This window comes from Perca flavescens, chromosome 3 (genome assembly GCF_004354835.1).
Source record: "Perca flavescens isolate YP-PL-M2 chromosome 3, PFLA_1.0, whole genome shotgun sequence".
In the NCBI taxonomy this organism is placed as follows: Eukaryota; Metazoa; Chordata; class Actinopteri; order Perciformes; family Percidae; genus Perca; species Perca flavescens.
In genome coordinates, this window is record NC_041333.1 from 28,855,579 (window position 1) to 28,879,437 (window position 23,859).

The window sequence follows — 23,859 nt, forward strand, 5'->3', positions numbered from 1 at the left end:
TCTGTGGCTCAAATGTGGTTCTATTTGACGGGAGGAGCTGTTTGGCCCAAATCACATTTTTATTGGATACTTTTATGCAAATGCCAATTAGTTTAAAAGATTAAAGGATTAAAACTTGGAACATTTATTTAAAAATCTATTTTATGTGTCCCTTGTTAATACACTTAAAAATAATAAAAAAATAAAAGACTGTGTTATGAACTAGAGTGCAGCTCGGGTCGCACATTTCGGTCCTAATCGATCCGAGCCCGACACAGTAAATGTAAGCAAAAGCACTGAGTTTGTGGTACATGAATATTTAGCACCTGAAATTGCCCATGTGAAGTGTTAATGCGTTGTCAAGTATAGCCTGCATAACAACCCCAGCACTGAACAAGAATGGCCCAACAAAGACAGTAGGTCCATCACTTGTATTTATTTTACACTATACTTGCACTAAAAAGAATTTGAGGCACCCTGTCAACAGGCCGAACCCAAACATGATTTGTAAATATTTGCCTGAACCCGGCCTGACTCGTCGGGACTTGATTATTAACTCGGGTGTTAGGAGGTTCTACCTGATAAATTGCATTACTGTAAATATAGCATTCAGTATGTTTGGAGCTTGAACCATATAGGGACTAAAATCAGGATATCTCTGCGCTTCTGCTGCTTCAGTTATGACCACTTTTTCTCTTTTTATATCTGTCTGTGTCCCAATGAGAGTGCAATGCTTAACAGTTGGAGTGCCCCAAGGCTGCATGCTGCCTTCCTCTGCAGGACCTCAGAAATGAGGAATCACTTCAGTGGAAGTGGAAATTGGAATGTGTGTACAAAGCAATAGGCAACAGAAAAGAGGCAAAAAGCAAGAAGATGAAAAGCTTGATATATAATGTAAAAAAAATAAATAACTCAAATAAAAATTAGTGACCAGATTTCTTTTTTTCAGGATTAAACCAGGCAACAGAAAACACCCAACACAGCCAAAAGCCTGTCAAAGGAAATGAAAAACAGCATTTTTCTGTCTCTTTCTCTGCACTCCTTTCCCTTCCACTCCAGTTCAGAGGTAAACAAGGTGCCAGTCATAACACTCTACTGGCTCCATGCTGTCGTTTCACAGTGTGTCCCTAATAGTCCTTTTAAAAGTGAGGCTCAGCCAACACCCCATGGCACTTTGTATTATTCCAAAGAACGCTGGCGTGGCTGGCAGATTGTGGAACATGTTTCGGGAACACACTCCTCCCTTTCAGTCTGACAAAATAAATATGTGTGGTGTCTGACTCAGGCTGGTCCTTCTGGAGCTAATGTGATGTTATGCTGTTGTTCAGGCCAGGACATGAGCTATGAATTAGGCAAGTGTGTTTTTCAGCTGAGGATATGCAAACATTTATCTGGCATCTTTTTGTCATTCATCCTCTATTTTGCAATCAGTTTATGTTCTGCTTTAGTTGGCAAAATTCACATGTAGCTGCATGCCTCATTTCATATCACAAGTGTGTCTGAGGAGCAGAATGGCTCTTGTTTTCATCTCTCTCTCTCCCATATTTTGGCATGAGGCAGCAGCAGGCTGTCGTATCTCAGTATCTGCTCCATTGAGCTGATGGTGTGCCAGAGGAAGTTATAGGCAGGTCCACACTACCACCTGGTGGTTGGAAAGATACTAACATGGGGCAGCTATACATCAAAAGTATTGTTTAAAGCAGGGATCTTCAACATGTGGTCCTATGAGTCAATGCAGGGGGCCCCACAAATTAGTCTTAATTTTTGAAATCGGTTCAACAATTTAGAAATCTTAACATGAATCTAACATATTATTAGCAAATATCAATCCCCACTGATGATAGGCTTACTGGCCTATAGGTAAGGTAATCACTAAGATAGCCACACACGGAGAGAGTTAGTAATCCTAACGATTCACTGTGCCGCATGTGTTTTAACATTAAAACATGATTTATAAAACCATGACAACAATTATTAGGCTATTTTACTAACTTAGTATTCTATGCAAAAAAACAAAAAAGGTATGTATAAAGGTTTTGGGCAGCTCTACGTGTTATTGTAGGCCCAGTTTAATATGCAACTTCATTTCATACAATACATGTAGTAGGGGGTCCATGCTCTCTTTCAATTAAGGAGTCCTTAAAAAATAAAAAAATAAAAAGTTGAAGACCCCTGGTTTAAAGCACTAAGTAACAGTTGGATGTTCTCAGCAAGAGTTCCTGACACTTAATTATACTTGCACTTTCCATTTTATTGGCTTTTTCTTTTACAAAAACAGGTATGAGAATGCATAGGCTGAGCCACACTCACACACAGTGGGCTCATCGATGACAACGTGGAAAAACAAAACAAATGGGCATCAGGAAAAGGCAACAATTTATTTAAAAAGATAAAAACAACACTGTTTGCAGCTATTCTCGTGAGTACATACATACTCATATGGTCTCTTACACACAAGACACGATCGAATGACATACGATTGTCATTCAAGCAAGCACACGTCAAACACATACACACATATGCACACACATTAACTGGCACACAATGCAAACATGTGGGTGCAAAGGAATAACCATGGGATGCAGGGAATAATGCATCATATGACAGACAAGTGAAAGAGATGCACATAACCATACAGTTACAATCAAGTCACACTACGTGCTTGGACTGTCTATCGATCCGGTTATAAAATCCACGGTAGCCAGCACAGATCACTATTAGCAGCACCCACGGACTCCCGTCTCACTACATCAATAGAGTGTGTTGATGGTACTGAATATAAGCCTTAATATATCTCTGATAAGATTTGCACAATGAGCCTAATCTAATGCTTCCATCATGTGTGCAGTGAAACTGAAAAATTTTCACATTGAGGATCACATCAATAATTCCAGTGAAGAAAAGCATCTGAGGCTGTTTGAGGGCCACACACTGTAGCCGTTTCTGCAATATCACGTACAACGGCGCCTCGTGAGAAAGCGAGCATAGTTGATCTGCATATTTCGCCAAAACCGCCATTCCATTCCACAGGAGCCGGGCACGTGCACACTCACTGCTGCACACACCCATTAACCCAGTGAAGGGTTTGGAAAGATTTTCAAAAGTGAGTTTAAATACACTGCAGTGCAGGAATAACGGCAACAGCTCCTGCTGGTAAAAATGAGTTAGCATTGTAGGCTAATCAAGGTCCTTCAGGTTTGCAGCTTGCGGTAAAAATGCACACAATCAACAGGCTAGGTTCTCACGTTATGGGATTACAGAGCAAAAGTTAATTTTGTGGTTAATAGGATAAATGAGGTGACAGCAAAACACTGTATTTGTCTGTAGAAATGTCTGACATAAAAAAGATCCAAGCAGAGAGCAAGTACCTTTCCCTTCTATGACAAGGACATCCAACAGTACAGTAAGACACTGACAAACAACGGCGCCCGTTTTTTTTTTTTTTTTTTTTTTTTTTTTTTTAAACTGGTTGTAATGCAGTTCAACTTTTTTTCTAAAACAACAACTGAATATGGGGAGGGAAACAAATGGTTACGGTTCTTTTTTTATACTGGTCTGTATTGAATTAATGTGCGCTTATGATGGGCATATTTCTGGCCACTTGTCCACACACTGGCTAAACAGGTTTCCAGAGTAAACTCAAGAGGATTGTCCTCGCCTGTAAAACTAGCCTGGATTCTCCAACTGACGGAAAAAAAAAAAAAAAAAGAGATTAGGATTCTAGAAAAAGACATTGAAAAGTGCTATAAGAACAACATCGTTGTTTAAGCAAAGGTAACAACTAAAAAGGCAAATACCCCCTCTCCTGTACCATACTCCTGTATGTTTGCATTTTGCCATTTCTTGGCAGACAAATGCAACACAACGGTGTTATGTAGGCAGTTTATATCTATTAATACAACAATATGTTAAGCTTTGTTAAGTTTATATATTTTAGTTCACAACATGGGTCAGTGTTTTAATCTTCCTTGCCTTCAGTGAAGTTCTTTTTTTTTTTTTTTTTTTTTTTTTTTTTTACATTCCAGTAGTTAGAACAGTTTATATTCTGGTTTGGGGACTTTTTACCTGCCATCTAACCTTAGTGAATACTCTTCTTCCACATACAGGTAACAGAGTTCAATGTGAATATGTAGACTTCACTTATTATAAGCAAGCAGCAATCAACCATAAACTTATTCTGTGTAAAAAGCTGTAAAGGCATGTCAATTGTAATATGAGATTGCGACCAGTATTTGGGACTGCTGATAACGTTTAGGCGAGTGGGTCTACGTTCGCGATGTGCAAAAGGTTCTTGCTAACGGCACCTGTAATCACACAATACCAGTGTACGACTCTACATCTCTCCAGTATTACCTTTGTTTGTGACCGGTCAACCAGAGCGCCTTTTCCTCCTACAGCCTTTGTGCATCTCAGTCTACATTACATCTTCCCTCAAGGCACGTCTCCCACTCACCTCCCTACCAGTTGTCACCCTTTTTCCTCCATTAATCCTACCTCAACCAGCCTCAAGCAATGATTTCTTCTTCGCTAACTTGAAAGCCCCCCCCCTGGCAGATACTTCGGCTCACCCCAGAGTCTGGCATCTTTGTATTCTGGTCCTCTAATGATACTAATAAAATATTTTTAAAAACTATTCCATCAGCATGACAGCAAAAGCCTACTGCTGGAGGGGGCGGGGGGGCTCTTACATCCACTAGATGGTAAGGATTGAAATTACTGTACTTCTTTTATTAGTAGTATTGTTAGAGGCAGAATGTACTGTAACTCTTTCTTCAGCACCCTGAATCTGTGCTCCCAGAAACAATGTATATAACTGAAGGGAGAAAAAGATGGAATCAAAATAAACATCGGACAACCATTTCTTTGCCATTGCTAGACCCGAGAACCCCAAACCAATGTGAGGAACTTCCCAATCCTCGTCCCTGTGCCAGAACCTTTGGTTATAAAACAAAGAACTACTCCCAACTTATTTTTCACAACCACTTGCGCCACTGAGACATAAAGGTCTTGCTGCGGTCTTGGTCCTCTTCTGGCAAGCAGGTTCATGTGCTGGCTGGTGTGCAGTTGGCTCTCCTTCTCTTTTCTCTGTCTCTGAACAGGGGCAGGGTTACATACACTGTCTACGTAGGGGAGGGGGGGGTTCGTGGTGGGGGGACAAGACTTTAACCGTTTAGGAGGTAGACAACCAACTCGTAGGTGCACATCATGATGGCGGTGTTGGGGATCTGTCGTACCAGGTGTGTGGTGAGGCCGCGGTACAGGGCGCGGTAGCCCTCCTCTTTGGGCACTGTTGTCAGAGTCTGGAAGAAGGAGTTATACTTGGTGCCCTCCTCACGTAGCCTGGTGCGGATCACTTCTGCAAAGTAAATAACAAAGGAAAGGGTTAAATGGAAACAAACGGGCTAATATGAATTGGCTAATATCAGCTAATTGCTAGGCACAAACTCTTACCATGAGGATAAGCAATAGATGTGGCACAGGTCTTGGAGGTGGCAGCAGCAAGCATCATCCCGATAAAGTCTGAAGCATCTTTGGACGTCTCTTCTTCCTCGTCCATGTTCTGCGGCGCCTTGGCCTCTAAGAGGCGACGTTTGATGTTTTCATAGATCACAAAGTGGATCACAGTCTCTGAGATACCGGCGTAGGATGCCGACATACCCCTGTAAAAGCCGCGCAGGCCATCTGTCTGATACACCCGGCGCATGCACTGAAATGCACTCATCCTTCGCTCACCTCGATTCCTGAGAAAAGACCGTACAGGTAAGTAAAAGAACTAACTTAAACACAATAACGGGTCACGTCATGAAACTTAATGTACAGATTCCTCGCAGATTCCTGGGTTACATCAGAGCCCCGGCAGAAACTCCAATTTCTGCCCCCGCTCACGGTTTATGTTTGCATTTAAAACACAAGTGTGCAGGAAAAGCTATGCTCTTGAAGGAGAAACAAGGACACACAACAGCAAACCCTTGGTGTTCTCTCAATGAGCTTCATGAGGTAGTCACCTGAAATGGTTTTCACTTCACAGGTGTGCCTTGTCAGGGTTAATTAGTGGAATTATTTCCCTTATTAATGGGGTTGGGACCATCAGTTGTGTTGTGCAGAAGTCAGGTTGATACACAGCCGACAGCCCTATTGGACAACTCTTAGAATTCATATTATGGCAAGAACCAATAAGCTAAGTAAAGAGAAACAAGTGGCCATCATTACTTTAACAAATGAAGGTCAGTCAGTCCGGAAAATTGAAACTGGCTCACATGAGGGCCGCCCCAGGAAAGGAAGACCAAGAGTCACCTCTGCTGCTGAGGATAAGTTCATCCGAGTCACAAGCCTCAGAAATCGCAAGTTAACAGCAGCTCAGATTAGAGACCAGATTAATGCCACACAGAGTTCTAGCAGCAGACAAACTCTAGAACAAGTGTTAAGAGGAGACTGCGCGAATCAGGCCTTCATGGTCAAGCCGCTAGGAAACCACTGCTAAGGAGAGGCAACAAGCAGAAGAGATTTATTTGGGCCAAGAAACACAAGGAATGGACATTAGACCAGTGGAAATCTGTGCTTTGGTCTGATGAGTCCAAATTTGAGATCTTTGGTTCCAACCGCCGTGTCTTTGTGCGACGCAGAAAAGGTGAACGGATGGATTCTACATGCCTTGTTCCCACCGTGAAGCATGGAGGAGGAGGTGTGATGGTGTGGGGGTGCTTTGCTGGTGACACTGTTGGGGATTTATTCAAAATTGAAGGCATACTGAACCAGCATGTCTACCACAGCATCCTGCAGCAACATGCCATCCCATCCAGTTTGCGTTTAGTTGGACCATCATTTATTTTTCAACAGGACACTACCCCCAAACACCTCCCAGGCTGTGTAAGGGCTATTTGACCAAGAAGGAGAGTGATGGAGTGCTGCGCCAGATGACCTGGCCTCCATAGTCACCGGACCTGAACCCAAGCGAGATGTTTTCAGGTGAGCTGGACCGCAGAGTGAAGGCAAAAGGGCCAACAAGTGCTAATCATCTCTGGGAACTCCTCAAGACTGTTGGAAAACCATTTCAGGTGACTACCTCTTGAAGCTCATCAAGAGAATACCAAGAGTGTGCAAAGCAGTAATCAGAGCAAAGGGTGGCTACTTTGAGGAATCTAAAATATAAGACATGTTTTCAGTTATTTCACACTTTTTTGTTATGTACATAATTCCATATGTGTTCATTCATAGTTTTGATGCCTTCAGTGAGAATCTACAATGTAAATACTCATGAAAATAAAAGGACTTTTTTTTTTTTTTTTAGTCTGTAGGATACGATTTGTGGGCCGGGATGTCTCTGCAACACCACGATATATTATTTTAGAATGGTTTGACACATATTTTGCCTTTAACAAATATTGCACCCCCCTGCAATTTGGATATTGCACTAGTCCATATTGCGGATTTGATAAAATTGCGATTAATTGTGCAGCCCTACTTCACATTGTTGCTGCTAATTTCTTTTCTACCCTGATTGCCAACAGCTCTGCTCTGAGCTCATCCACCATCTCTCGTACTGAGCTATTCCTGAATGGAGCTACGCTTCTCTGATAACACCGTCGCCCAAACTGGTGGCAGCCTGCCACTACCACCACGTAGGACAGAGAAGCAGTGGATAAAGATACACAGCCTCTTTCATTATTGAAAGACCAAACTCTGTTTTTTTCATCGCTCCAGAAGTGAGATGCTTTCGCTTCCACCACGGTTTGTATTTCTGTAAACATCACTTGGCTGAGGCCAGTGCAGATTGTTGGCGGCGGGTAACCGGATTAAGGTGTATACATGCAGCAGTATCCCTGTTTCATTTGGAGTACTCTAGGTACAATATTCGGGGTTCGCATAAATAGCAAAAGGGCTTATTTGGGTTTATGAAAATGGATTATGGTGTTTACATGCTCAAACACATAAATGTGATTCTCTAAAAACTGGTTATTCATGTAAAAGCAATCAATGAGGGTTGTTCCTGTGTGGTTATGAGCATTTGCATTAATGAAAAACATATCATAGGGCGTATAATAACGGTTAGTCCCTCTCTTGGGAAGGGAACTTTGTGAAGCTCACACCCTTGTGTCATATTTACCTAGCATCTAGCTGCAGACGGGTCTTTATGAGCCATATTGGATTGGTTGCTGTGATGGCTGTAAAACCTGTGGAGGTAAAAAAAAAATAAAAAAACATGATTACATTTTGCTCAAAATCTAAAAATAACATTATCAGTCTTAAGTGCCAAACTGCCAGTGGTACAATAACTGTCCGACAACCAACAGTCTGAGTAAGATGTAATATTCTTTATGCTGCATTCATGTTGGTTAAGTTAAAACAATGTCAAAATGGTATTTTAACAAAATAAAATGTGAAGTCACAAAAGGCAGCTTCGAGAGAGAGACGGAGAGCTAGCCGCTCTATAGACTATCCTGTGTGCTGGTAGGGGAGCAACTGAATGGCATAAAAATAAAATGTTGTGCAGACTCCATCCATCCATCTTCGTCCGCTTATCCGGTGTCAGGTCGCAGGGGGAGCAGCTCCAGCAGGGGACCCCAAACTTCCCTTTCCCGAGCAACATTAACCAGCTCCGACTGGGGGATCCCGAGGCGTTCCCAGGCCAGGTTGGAGATATAATCCCTCCACCTAGTCCTGGGTCTTCCCCGAGGCCTCCTCCCAGCTGGACGTGCCTGGAACACCTCCCTAGGGAGGCGCCCAGGGGGCATCCTTACCAGATGCCCGAACCACCTCAACTGGCTCCTTTCGACGCAAAGGAGCAGCGGCTCTACTCCGAGCTCCTCACGGATGACTGAGCTTCTCACCCTATCTCTAAGGGAGACGCCAGCCACCCTCCTGAGGAAACCCATTTCGGCCGCTTGTACCCTGGATCTCGTTCTTTTGGTCATGACCCAGCCTTCATGACCATAAGTGAGGGTAGGAATGAAAACTGACCGGTAGATCGAGAGCTTTGCCTTCTGGCTCAGCTCTCTTTTCGTCACAACTGTGCGATAAATTGAATGTAATACCGCACCCGCTGCGCCGATTCTCCGACCAATCTCCCGCTCCATTGTCCCCTCACTCGCGAACAAAACCCCAAGGTACTTGAACTCCTTCACTTGGGGTAAGGACTCATTCCCTACCTGGAGTAGGCACTCCATCGGTTTCCTGCTGAGAACCATGGCCTCAGATTTAGAGGTGCTGATCCTCATCCCAACCGCTTCACTCTCTGCTGCGAACCGATCCAGTGAGTGCTGAAGGTCACAGGCCGATGATGCCATCAGGACCACATCATCTGCAAAGAGCAGCGATGAGATCCCCAGCCCACCGAACTGCAACCCCTCCCCACCCCGACTACGCCTCGATATCCTGTCCATAAATGTTACAAACAGGATTGGTGACAAAGCGCAGCCCTGGCGGAGGCCAACCCTCACCTGAAACGAGTCCGACTTACTGCACAGAACCCGGACACAGCTCTCACTTTGGTCGTACAGAGATTGGATGGCCCTGAGTAGAGACCCCCTCACCCCATACTCCCGCAGCACCTCCCACAGTATCTTCCGGGGGACCCGGTCATACGCCTTTTCCAGATCCACAAAACAAATGTAGACCGGTTGGGCATACTCCCAGGCTCCCTCAAGGATCCTTGCGAGAGTGAAGAGCTGGTCCGTTGTTCCACGACCAGGACGGAATCCGCATTGTTCCTCTTCAATCTGAGGTTCGACTATCGGCCGAACCCTCCTTTCCAGCACCTTGGAGTAGACTTTACCAGGGAGGCTGAGAAGTGTGATACCCCTATAATTGGCACACACACTCTGGTCCCGCTTTTTAAAAAGGGGGACCACCACCCCGGTCTGCCACTCCTTTGGCACTGTCCCAGACTTCCACGCAATGTTGAAGAGGTGTGTCAACCAGGACAGCCCCTCCACACCCAGAGCCTTGAGCATTTCTGGACGGATCTCATCAATCCCCGGGGCTTTGCCACTGAGGAGTTGTTTGACTACATCAGTGACTTCCACCTGGGAAATTGACAATGATCCCCCATCATCCTCCAGCTCTGCCTCTAACAGAGGGCGTATTAGTCAGATTCAGGAGTTCCTCAAAGTGCTCCTTCCACTGCCCTATTACCTCCTCAGTTGAGGTCAACAGTGTCCCATCCTTACTGTACACAGCTTGGATGGTTCCCCGCTTCCCCCTCCTGAGGTGGCGAACAGTTTTCCAGAAGCACCTTGGTGCCGACCAAAAGTCCTTCTCCATGTCTTCTCCAAACTTCTCCCACACCCGCTGCTTTGCCTCTTTCACGGCAGAGGCTGCAGCCCTTTGGTACCCTGCAACCGCCTCCGGAGTCCTCTGGGATAACATATCCCGGAAAGACTCCTCCTTCAGTCGGACGGCTTCCCTGACCACCGGTGTCCACCAAGGTGTTCGTGGGTTACCGCCCCTTGAGGCACCTAAGACCCTAAGACCACAGCTCCTCACCACAGCTTCAGCAATGGAAACTTTGAACATTGTACACTCTGGTTCAATGCCCCCAGCCTCCACAGGGATGCACGAAAAGCTCCGCCAGAGGTGTGAGTTGAAAGTCTGTCGGACAGGGGCCTCCTCCAGACATTCCCAATTTACCCGAACTCCCCGTTTGGGCTTACCAGGTCTGTCCAGAGTCTTCCCCCACCCCCTGACCCAACTCACCACCAGATGGTGATCGGTTGACAGCTCCGCCCCTCTCTTCACCCGAGTGTCCAAAACATACGGCCTCAGATCAGATGAAACGATTATAAAATCGATCCTTGACCTTTGGCCTAGGGTGCTCTGGTACCAAGTACACTTATGAGCATCCCTATGTTCGAACATGGTGTTTGTTATAGACAATCCATGACTAGCACAGAAGTCCAACAACAAACAACCACTCTGGTTTAGATCAGGGTGGCCGTTCCTCCCAATCACGCCTCTCCAGGTGTCTCCATCATTGCCCACGTGCGCGTTGAAGTCCCCCAGCAGAACAATGGAGTCCCCCACTGGAGCCCCATGCAGGACTCCAGTCAAGGTCTCCAAGAAGGCCGAATACTCCGAACTCTTGTTTGGTGCATATGCACAAACAACAGTCAGAGTTTTTCCCCCCCCAGGTCTGTGGTGAGTACTCACGCACACCCAAGTAACTCCTCACAGATGCAACTAGAGACCCCTGGTGATGTGGGGGTCTCGTGCCCTTGCGAGAGGGGAGCTACGGTAGAGTTAAAGCCGAAAACAGACACAGGCTTGTGTGAGGCAAAATGATTGGCATGCAACCATTTTACTTCCCATTCCACCATCCCACAGGACTTTACACAGCATGCTCAAACTTTGTGAAAAATCCCTAGACATTACACTAGACACCAAGTTTTAAGAATTGCTTTGCACATGCATACTTACATGTGTACTAGGCCTACTTTATAGACATACAGCAAAGGTACACTAAAGAGAGTCCACCCTTCCACCCAAACTAGCTCCACCTCGAGATAATATCATTATCACAGGTTTCTGCAGAAACAACACTTTTACTTCCGATACATTGTGTGCATTTTACGGATAATGCTTCTGTACTTTTTAAGTAGGATTTTGAATTCCGGACTACTTTGGTATTTCTACATTATTGGATTATGCAAATTTGGTCCCTATGGGAATAATATTCGCTAAGAGAAATTGGCCTGCAGATATATTGGTAAGGCTCTCAGCTTGGGGGTCATCTTTCTATCAAGCAGACATTCATTGTTAGCCATGGCAGACACCAGCTCTAACCTCTGCTGTAGGTATCACGTGTCATCGCTCAGACGAGATTAATCGCAGCACTGTCAACTCCTCACCACCTGTCAGTCCGGCTGAGTCAGTTCTTAAGAATAAGTGGATCGGCACTGGAGAGATATGCACTGACAAAGTTGACCTTGACTGGGTTGTCGAAAAGTCTGAGCCTGAACCTGTCACATACACCCAAAAATACACACAGGCATACTGTATGCACTGTAAGCGGTCCACCCACGTTCTACAGCATTCCCAGCGGGATCAGAGTGACATGAGAGCAGATAACCAACCCTTGACATATAAAAAGGGTCAGAGAATAATCAAACTGTATTTAAAATGTTACGTTTTTAAATAAGCTCTTTCGTTATTGCTGCATGGCAGCGAGCGTCAACCTGTCACCTCATGTATATAGTTACCTGCCATTCCAGCCGACACCATGTGCACCTGCGTGGAGTCTGGTTCCAACACACCGTTCAGTTTCTCTTTGGCAGTGGAGTAAGCAGCAAAATAGATTGCTCTGTTGAAAGTAAGACAAAAAGGTTTAAAGGGTTTCAATTATGTTACAACAGTACAAGTTATACAAGCCGTGTTTTTTGTGTTTTAGTGTAAATATAATTAGTCCAGGTAACTATGTGCCTCCAGTAGCAATATATACGTAGATTAATTAATTACACTAAATCACCACGTAAAACTGTCCCATGTCAGGTTCATATTAATGAGCTTTAACAATTTTTGTGTAAAGCCGGGAGCAGAACCAACCGTGTGAGCAAATCAGCTTAGTTAAACAAAGAGGCTATTCAGAAAAAAAAAAAGCTCATTTATTTCACTAATTATCTTGTTTTCACTAATTTAAAAAAGGTCATCACGATCATGTTCATGCTCACGTCTAAATACATCTGCTTTTTCCCCACTTCTACCAGCACAACGTGCAGTCTGATTAATTTGCCAAATGTGCGGAGTCCGACTGTTAATGACGCTCAAAGCTCAGTCACGTTATTAGACAGCGTTTGTGTGTGCATTCATCTTGAAATCCGCGTCACAGTTCAGAAGGCCTTGTTGCCTTCACCTCCACTGCGTCAGTGTTCATTCATGCAAGATGCTAATAAAACACTCTACATGTGCTTAGCATTGGCACCTGGTTGCTGCAGCATTAGCCGCTGCCCGCTGCCATTAGCCCCCACTTTGCTACTATCTGTTACTACAGAGGGTGATTAATGATCATGACTGTTATAGTATGTTATTACCTAACTGCATTCAGTTACAGTATTTCCACGAAATAGACTGTTTTTGATGCTGCTCTTGTTGCCAAGTCTCAGTGCAGAAACTGCGGAGAAAGCCATGAAGATAATGGAGACCTAAATGACCATGTATCCCTAATGCTTCGTTGTTACCAGGTAACCTCAATGAGGCCCTGTGGCGGTTACATAATAACACTGTTTCTTACAGCCATGTCTCCCTGAAAAACAGCCCATGTGTCCACAACTCACCTAAAATTGCGGTGAGCCAATGCATGTGCAGATCAAAGGTGACTGAATCAGCTACCATAGAATAAGAACAGTTGATATCAAAGCGGTGTATGGAACTGATAAGATAAGACGAATAAGGCGTTCATTCCGCACAACGCCCCTGGTGCGGGGATTAATCTATCCAGAGAGCATGCACGATACAAGGACACGGGAAGTGGCTCCCCTAAATGGAGTGCAGCAATTGTTAACGTTATCGATTACACCTGCGCTTCTCCTGCTATGTCAGAGCAGACATTAGTGGATTTGTGTAAAACTGCTGTCAATGCATAACATACATCTGCTTTCTGCTATATGTTAAATGTCAACATGCTGATATTCAGTAGTTAACATGCAAGCTGAGGTGCTTGAAGCACAGCTGTCACCGGAGTACACTGGAGGCTGACAAAAACACTAAATAGGATGTTGAAAGTTGAAGCATTTCAGATGCTAGAAATGGAGAAAGTTTGACATTTTGCTTGAAATAATCGATTACGAAACAAATTGCTGACTCATTTTCTGTCTATTAACTAATCGAATTGTTTAACTTATCCTTTGCAGTTCTAAACACGATCCACCTGGATTTCATCTGCAGGGGAATAATGACAACGGAGACACAATTTGGAAGATTTACAATTCCACCAAATATTCAATTAGTCAAAGAGATGCTGTTATCTAACTATGCTGTTATGTTAACTATCACTTAACTAAGAATCACTTTACTTGAAGATAGCACCAATAGCTTCATAATCTTTTAAGTCATACTCAAGAAGGAGGTACACATTACTATGAATATGAAGAAAATGACAGGTGACGGATTACCTGGATGGTGCCACACCCACCAAGTTTGGCCCCAAACCCCTGAAGAGAGAGCGAGGCCCTTCTTTCTCCATTATCAACCTGAATACAAAACACACAAACACAGGAACATCTACATTATGACTCTACCACCGAGACAAGGTGCATGATTTATGGTCATTACTGGTGTATACAAAGATTTTCTAGCAGTGTTGTCCAATTTCTGGTAGTCCAATATACAGTTGAAATTCCAATTAAAATTCCAAAGATATTAGTTAACAATTCTAGCTTTCTCTTTGGCCCACAGGGATGGTGAAGTCAGTTTTAATATTAAGTATATAGTAGTAATAAAATAATGACTTTGAAGAGGTTTGTGTGCCAATTGAAACTAGATACAACCAGAAGCAAAGTTATAATAAATGCGGCCTAGCAATAGGGGTGTAAATCACAGATTTTAGCACGATACAACATTCTACTGATTCTTTGGAAAAGGATATGATATTTTCTGATATCACAAAGTCTGCCACGATACGATTTTGATTTGATTCAATTGAGGGGACTGCGATCAATATGAGACATATCATAAGCCCATTAAACACAATCATTACATGTATATGAACTTACAAAAAGCAACTAAAATGTAATTTTAAAATGTTATTGCTGAGCTCTTCCAGGCATTTAAATGAAAAACAAACCACTTCTTTTAATAAAAATAAAGTGGGAATTTCAAAATAAAAGGTGCATCTTAAAAATGATTATACAGTATGTATGGATATTTTCACTTTGAATCGATGATATTGGATCGTTGATGACTGAATGTATATATCTATCCAGATCGATGTATGGTTACACCCCTAATAGTCAAGGCTGGCATTACAACAGATTCCCAAAATGAAATGATGAACAAACACATATCCAAGGAATAGGGAAAAGTTAACCAGTTACAGCCATGACAGTCTTGCATTTTCCCCATTTATTGGGGTTTGTGTACCGCTTACAAAAAGCAAATGTGCTCGTCTTCTTAGACTTCGTGTGCGTCGTCTTAACACTGGTGGGACACAATAGGCTAGGATGGCTGCAGTGTCCAGAGGCTGGTCAAATAAACATTTGCAAGCAGCCTGGCTGACCGCACCCTATCGCATCAATGCCTGCAACATGTCAAAAATGTAATGTGATTGGTGGTGGCTGCATGCTGCATATTCTTTAGACTACTTTCACAGCACTATAACACTACTAAGTTTTGGTTTGAGAAAAATACATTTAATCGAGTGATGATGCCACTAAAAAACCCAGCCCCCTGTATTTACAGTTCTATTCACGTGCCGGGATTCTGTACAGCGATGCCCGAGCTCCACACATACAGCTGAGCCGAGATGTTTGTGTGCGTTAAAGGTTAAAACACGCAGCACCTTACTGGGAACGATACAGAGTTACCAACGGCCGCTGGGGCAGATGAACTCACGCTGTCTCTTTTCTGTAAATAGGCTACAATTAAACCTTTGTGAGTAGAAAGTCAATACTTATCAATGCACTCACCTCTGTAGACTGGCATAAACATGTAGAAAGCGATATTTCAATCTGCTCAGTCCACCGCGCTGTTTTACGCAAACACAGCTCTACTCTGCAAATAGCGAATTTTTACAAACAAGCTAAAACAAAAGCTGTCGGTTTTTAGTCTAACTGTTTATCTTAGGTTGCTGGGAATCTGGAAATTTTGACAAATTATTGTAAACGTCACTGTTGGCTGATCAAACCAAACTCTCCGCTGGAGCGGGCAATCTGGAGCTACTTAATATGCACGTGAATGACGCGATAGTTATGTTCGAGTGATGATGGTGATGCTGGTTGTATTATTTTGCAACGACATCGTTTCATTGCAAATGAGGCATACATGATGACTGCATAGCCTGCTTATCAGTCCATTCATCATTAAAGCTGGGCTTTTGGCTTTTCCACGTCAACTTTTTGCTTCAGCCTCTTTGACAGTGACATGTTTACCTGACAACAGCCTCTCTTTCTGCAAGCATTTTCCACCAATCAGGATGCTGCATACTACAATAATGTTTCCATAATCACAGACTTTAACCATCACTCCTCAGTGAACTGCCTCCTAGTCTGAGATCTTTTTCTAGTTAAAGAGACAGTTATCATTATGGAGTTTCCATGTTTTTAGGAGTTTGCTCACACTAATACATGTAAAAAAATATAGCATTAATTCAGTAAGAAAGTGAAAATTTCAAACAAGAATAGGCGTATTAGGTATAAATAAATTTTCTTTATTTGAAAGTCCGGCTGCCAGAGTGCTTAGAAAAATTCTGAAAAAAATGTAGTTGATGATCCCTGCTGTAGACTCTCTGTCCAGTCAAAGACATATATTGTGTAATTGATGTTTTTAGTTTTCAGTTCAATTAATTAAATCCAAATAAATTGAACACTCCAAAGATGTCACCAAAATCACTCGGTCCCCTTTAAATCTTTCAGAAAATGATGTAAGTGTATCAAATTATATTGAATCGTATCGTGAGCTGAATATCGTGTATTGTATCGTGAGATTAGTGTATTGCTACAGCCCTAATTCAACAGCAGTCAAAAAATATGCCAACAGTCATTTAGTTAGGATTACACTGTCAGCCTACAGAACAAAGCGTGGGGGGTATTGGATGTCAGTGTACGGGCTTATAATAATGGTTTTAAAACCGTAACGTTGATACAGCGTGTCGGAGGAATACAGCGTTCTCCTGCAACAGGAGTCAGAGGCAAAGGGGCCATTATAGCAGCATTAGCTAACATTAGCTTCTTGTCTCATCTGGGGTCTGATAAACAGTAAATTCATCAGAGTCAGCGTGCCCAACACTATTTTCCAATAAACCGTAGCTGTCAAATTTCACGGGACCCGCGTGAGTGCGGATTTCATGTTGCGGCTTTCGTAGCCGTTTATCACTTTGAGTGAAGTAGTACTTGCCCTTTTGTGGTTTATTTGGTTGCCATGACTTCGCGAGTGATTACGTCCTGTCACTGTTCCAGTTGCTCTGCTCACCCTACGGGGGAGAGAGCTATGGGAGAGAGAGCGAATGACTCTACGACTTTATCACTTTTCATAAACAGCTGAAGGAGCGGTGGTGCACCGCCACTATGCTATCAACATAGAAGAAACACTGAAATATCTCACAAGATAAAGAAGTAATAATAGTTGGATTTGTGATAAAAAAAAATAAAAAAAGAATGTCCTGCTTGGCTGAAGCGATTGATGTGTGCTGTGTGTGTAGTTTTCCCAAAGGGTGAGGAGTTGGGTTTCAGGGAGTGGTTGGCCTTGCCAGTGGGAAGCTAGCCCTGCACAAACAACAACAGCAACAACACAGTGTCTGTCGAATGAGGAACAGAGACTCTGCATGCTGAACTCTCTGGGAGAGCAGGGAGGAGGAACCTACTGTACATGTTCCACTCATTTTGGTTCAAATTCAAATATTCACCCCATGCTATCAATGTTTACTGACGTGTAAGTTTAGGCAACATTGTCTGTAAAGTATTCAAAATATATACTGGATGTAAGTACGGATGCCCTCTGAAACCTGGTTCTGAATTGGAACCCGTTCGTCGTTCTAAAAATTATTTATTTTTTTACAGTCAGTTCTTTTCTCTGTACTTGAAGAAACCAGCAAGTGACATGAATGGATTGGTAAGATGGTTTTGGTCTAATGTATGGTCACGAGTGCAGCCTCTCCTCTCTCTGTCTCTTCTGTCTGTCTGAGAACTGTCAGTATGAAGCCTCACTGTGTGACCTAATTTGTCATGTAAAACTGAGCAAAATCGTGTAGACTTTCTGGCTGAGGCGGCAGCCCCCACTCCCAAACCAGCCCCTCACCCCTCTACCAGCGGCCAAATAAGCGGGATGATGAATGAGTGATAGTGACTTGATTTCTATGTACTACACTCTTTCTAAACTTCACTCAGTGTTTTGATGTTGAGTATATTATTTAGATTTGTTTGCAGGGAAACATTATCGAGTTTATATAGCTCTAGAAACTCTCATCAACAATATTTTGTTATACTTGAAGGATAAACACATTTTAATCCTGTTCTGGACTTAGTATTCTTTTTAAAGAAATCCACTTTTTGTAGTAGTTCAAGTAACTATATGTAACTTTTAAATGTTTCTGAAACTGTAATGTTCCATCTGATGATCATAAATTACCTGGAACAGCGTATGACACTAACGCTATCAAAAAGAACGCTATCTGTATATAGTTTTTATTAAAGCCTCTGCACAGGTCCGATTTTTTCTGCAAAGTCACAAACTGATTTAGGGCAGGTAGATGGCGCTACAGAGCACACATTCTGATGGGTCACAGATTTCGGCTTAACACTGGAAAACCTGAGTTATTGTATCAAGCAAGGTAAAAAGGTACCAGGAGATTTCTTTATACAGGCCTAATTGTATTTTAATTTTAATTTAGAAGTTATCTGATGTAGTTATGGCTGATACTGGGGCAGGACCATCACAGAAAAGAAGGAAATTAAAAGAAGAACTAAAAGCTAAAAAGGGGAATGTGAAAGATGACAGGCGAAATCCGAGACACACTTAGTCGGGCTTTCAACACAATTACGGGACTGTAACAGATTCAAAAACGTCCCCAAACTGGCCCTCAGGTATGTTATAGCCACAGGTGTCAAGTAATGAAGTACAAATACTTTGTTACCTTACTTAAGTAGAAATTTTGGGTAATTCTGGAGTAATTATTTTAGAGCATACTTTTTACTTCTACTCCTTACATTTTCACGCAATTATCTGTACTTTCTACTCCTTATATTGCACTGTAACTTTTATTCTTATACTGCACTATCAATTTTATTCTTGTCTTTTAATGTTTTTAATTTGTTTATTATTGTTTTTTAATTGTTTTCTAACTGCTCTTTAATGTTTTATGCAAAACACTTTGAATTGCCCTGTTGCTGAAATGTGCTATATAAATAAAGCTGCCTTGCCTTGCATCTATACTTCTACTTGAGTAATGAATGTGAATACTTTTGACACCTCTGGTTATAGCCTATGTCTACTTCATTCATAAAATACCTTTAGATTGCGCGATGTGGTTGTACGTCAGTAGCAAACATTAAAGCGCCCATATTATGCTCATTTTCAGGTTCATAATTGTATTTTGAGGTTGTACCAGAATAGGTTTACATGGTTTCATTTTCAAAAAACACCATATTTTTGTTGTACTGCACATTGCTGCAGCTCCTCTTTTCACCATGAGTGTTCAGGTCTCTCTTTTTAGCTACATAGTGAGACCTCTCACTGCTGTAACATCGTTGTTGGCAGTCGCACATGCGCAGTACCTAGGTAAGGATCACTCAGATCTTTTGTAGATTATGGTGAACTAGTGTGTGTTGTAGCAATGTTTTGCCAATCAGAACAAGCTAGCATGCTAGCGCTAGCATGCTACGGCTAGCCACCATGTTTTGGCTAGTGACGTAAAAAGCCGTGCCGATTTTGAACAGCTCACCCGGAGACTGAAGGCAGGACACATTCAGAAACCCGTATCTCACTCAAAACAACATGGATGTTTTTTTTCAGAAACACAAAATAACACCCCAAATCCCAGAAAAAGAGATTTTTTCATTATATGGGCACTTTAAATTACCTCCCCCTTCCATTTAGCGCTGAAGTTTTATTCCTTTAAGTCTGTGTTTGTGTTGGCCTACTATTTTCTTTTCACTTGTCCCCCTGTAGTTGTGTAAAGCGTCCGTGGGTTTCATGAAATGAGTTATATAAAGCTAATTTATTACTACGTTGGTTGCTACAACAATCTCTTAATGCTTTGGCTCGTGACACAGTGACAGTGATACCCGGTTTAGCTCACAATACATCCAAAGTAGGCTAAGTTACCGTATGCAACACTGGAAATGCAACGATGCATCTGTAACGTATTCTCTTATTGTAAATGAATGATTATCTGTCTGAGAAAAACATTCATCGAGACTATATGACCTCCACGTAATGCTAACTCCTAGACATTGTCGACAGCAAGTGTGGTAAAAACACTACCACCTTTGTCCAAAGGGGCCGCTGAAATCAACACAAACTGAAAGTTACATATAGCCACTTTAAAGAAGGAACCAATAAGAGTATCAATAGCGCCGCAATGATAACAGTAGTAGTATTGCCATGGCAGTCCGACAGTAATAAATGTTGTTGAATACCCACTTGAGGCAGTGCAGAGGGCCTGGCGGAGACATGCGGGCCACACTCGCCCCATTGACAGTACTCAGCTGAACCTCAGACACATAGAGGGTGATGGAGGAGGACTGCAGACGGGTCTTCACTACTTCCAGTGGACAAGTCAGTATGGCTCCTACCGTGCCCCCACATCTGGCAGAAAGACATAGATGGAAAAGGTGGAGGTGACATAGCAAACAAGTCTCAAGTAACAGAACAAGACTGCACATTATCAACATAGTCAACAGTCAGGATGGGTGTGAAGTGTTAATATTCTTGCACAAATGAATTAGCAAATGATGTGGTTAGTGGAATTCTAAAGATCCCTGGCATGTGGACAAGAAATGACAATATGTGGGAACAGCGAGCTAGACAGGAACGGTTTGTGTTTCTTGGGGAATAACAACAAGCTCCTGTCCATTGCCACACTACATTAAAAAAATGCACAGATGTATGTAATTTAATTTAAGAATGAACCAAATAGGAATCACATAATTGCAAATATGTTTTGAGAGTAGGGCGTACAATCACAACCATTGGGGTTATAGAAAAAGAAACGTTTGTAGAGATGTTATGTTTCTCATTTTGCTGTCCCATTTGTCAAAATACACACATTGACAATGGTTAATTGTAAAACAAAATCATTGAATGTTTTCATTTCTACAAATTTACAAAACTGTAAGCCAAGACCTGAAGACAAGCATAACTTGTACGCCTTGTACAAACAATGTGCTAGATCCAGGGCATCAACTTATGACCAGCTCAGGTATTTCAGGTCTAAGTATTCTGCTCACATAACAAATGTAAAGAAGACTGCTTAGCGAAAACACAAAAAACATATCTATGTGGACTACATAAAATAAACAACCTGACAGGACTGTAGTGGGCAGGGCCAAACTAAAGTATATCAAAAGCAAGAGCAACAGCGGTTATCTTTAGTTAGGGTTAATTTTCAATCAGCACCAAAGCCAAAATACAAAGTCCTTTTCAATATAGTTTTTGGCAGAGGGAGGCTAATCGGTGTCAGCCAGCTTCATATGCAACAAAGACTATCCTTAAAGGGTTTACATGTTTAGACTATTAAACTAGAATAAATCCTACTTTAAATTACTATAATTCTTAATTTATCAGTTAATACATTCTAGTAGTTATTCCTCTATTAGTGTAGCCACACAACAGAATAAGAAATGAAAAGAGAACAGTGTTGGAGTCACTGCTGCCGTTACCAATTGTAAGTGAGGTGCTAATTTACCTCAAAGGAATTAATCATTGTAAACTCTCAACGAGTTACCTTGATAGTCTACTCTATGTTCTGAGGCTGTATGTGCAATTGCACCCGTTCTATAACGGTTTCAGACTGTGATTAATTCAATATAATTAATTTGACCAAAATGCATCCCTTTATTATTCTGAGTGACCTTTATTGGCAGTTTTCCTACGTCTGTTTTGATGCACTAACGTTATGGCCGATACACTACGCGGACTGCTTTTTGAAATGAAGACTGTACATAGATGTGGCTAATGTTAAGTTTTAGCTTTCGTGCAAAATGTCATACTTGATACGAAGACACAACAGAACACGCTTCCACAAACCAACCATTTCATTCATACATTGGAATGTCATTGTAACTTGTGACATTGAGGGCAACTCCAACGAGTGCACATGCATGGGCAAGATTAGTTAGCGGACATCTGACACAGCGATGCATACACGGATCTTCAGGTTAACAGTATGCACTAATTCAGCACCAATACAAACATCCCATGATGTGAAGCTACTGGTTAGCAACGAAAGTTAGCCGTGAGCGGCGAGCTAGCTAGCTAGCTCAGTTCTTGTATGTGACATGAGAATACACTCACCCTCCAGCAAACAGATGAACCAAGGTATCTCTTTGACTCATTATGTATCATATTCGGGAACCGTCCACGGGGCACCACACGGGGACAACGGGAGCGAACGTTAAGACACAGGAGAATAACGACCCCAGCCTAGAAAACAAATTAAACTCAGTACGCCTGTGTTGTGGTGGAGGTCAGTTGCGTGTGGTAAAAAACGAGGATACGTAACAGCTAACTTAGCTAGCTTGCGTTAGCTGCCAAAGCTAACGGCTTTTCGACGTTAGAGGTCAATATCAGAGCGACAGGTTTGCGTCGCCTTCTTTTGAAACGGGGTAATGCTTCACCATAGTGTGGGCATCTGATGTTCGTGAGTCAAGATATCTTGCAGAAATAACGACCGTGTACGCGACTCGGCCTCACTCACGTACGTGCCTTGCCTCTCTGAAAGTACTGCAGGTCAGGTCGCAATGTTTATCGTCGAATGGGATGCCGCAAAACAGAGGCGGTGATTGGCTAAGGTGTCGTGTAAACCCGCCCCTCCACTACTCTTTCACGTGACATCGCTTTTATTTTGAAGGGCAGAGAGATCATCACTCAGGATGCAGCGGGAGTGACTGTTTAGCTGATGCAACGATGGGAATACGAGAAACACGATTGACTTCTAACTTTGCTTAGTTAGCTAGGTTACATCCATAAATTACACTAGAAAAGTAAACAATAACAATCACACAACACTACACATACACTACTGTCTACTCTCAATAAACAGCTCATTGCCAATAGGTTACTCGATTATAAACACTTTGGCATAGAGTAATGTTTTTTGCCTTTTACTTCAAGTACTTGACAGTTTATGTCGCAACATGAACGCCCACTCCGACGACGTGCAAAGGGTGAAACAGTCTGAGTTGAATGCTAGATACGTGCATTCCACGATAGGAAACTTTTGTCTTTAAAAATGCTATCGCCCGAACAGGGACTTGAACCCTGGACCCTCAGATTAAAAGTCTGATGCTCTACCGACTGAGCTATCCGGGCTCTTAAATATCACATCTATATAATATTTCACTTATCGATCCCATCATCCCATTGAAAGAAACTGTACAAAATTGTATGCTTATTACCATGATCATTTATATCATTTACAGTATTGATTGACCAAGACTTGTAAGCGAATTGCTTTAAGATATGCCCAAATGGTATAGGTGAATGATCATCTCCTGTAGGCTACCACTTACTGAATTCTGACAGGGGAATCCATAATGAAGCTGAGTACAATTTTCCAATCTGCATTCCTATTATGTAAGCTGATTTCTGCTTCATCGCTTAGCAGATACCATGGCCCATTTGCAAAATAACCGTCAAATTCATGTGAGTTAAATGTTATAGGTAGTACAAATATCTACGCACTAGGCTTTCCCATGGAACTATGTTATGTAACACTACTGGACTTGGATGAAATCTTTTTTTTTTTTAAAGAAAGGGCCGATTGTTGCAGCCTGTAACCAGCCCCTAAGTTTTATGTTTATCACGCTTGATATGATGAATTTAGACACTGGGAAAAATAAATGTTGCTACCCACAGAGTTATTTGCCCTCAATCCATTTTGGTAAATGTGGGCCAAATATTTCATACAGAGGTTCTTTGTGCATTTACTATGGGCAACTTTATGTGTGTGTGTGTGTGTGTGTGTGTGTGTGTGTGTGTGTGTGTGTGTGTGTGTGTGTGTAAGAGGAAAAGAAAGAG

At 42.3% G+C, this 23,859-nt stretch overlaps 1 protein-coding gene and 1 non-coding gene across 2 annotated transcripts; both read right to left on the bottom strand.

Annotated features, from left to right (window-relative positions):
* Positions 1–4,691: 4,691 nt before the first annotated feature.
* LOC114553072 (solute carrier family 25 member 36-A) lies at positions 4,692–22,612 on the bottom strand. Its single transcript, XM_028574170.1, has 7 exons — positions 22,135–22,612; positions 20,263–20,427; positions 14,082–14,159; positions 12,174–12,274; positions 8,084–8,150; positions 5,431–5,720; positions 4,692–5,335 (listed from the first exon to the last, which is right to left on the bottom strand). The coding sequence occupies exons 1-7, from the start codon at positions 22,173–22,175 to the stop codon at positions 5,142–5,144; spliced, it is 936 nt and encodes a 311-aa protein (XP_028429971.1). The 5' UTR covers positions 22,176–22,612; the 3' UTR covers positions 4,692–5,141.
* Positions 22,613–23,078: 466 nt separating this feature from the next.
* On the bottom strand, positions 23,079–23,151 carry trnak-uuu (transfer RNA lysine (anticodon UUU)). Its single transcript has one exon. It is a non-coding gene; the product is annotated as a tRNA-Lys (tRNA).
* Positions 23,152–23,859: the final 708 nt, after the last annotated feature.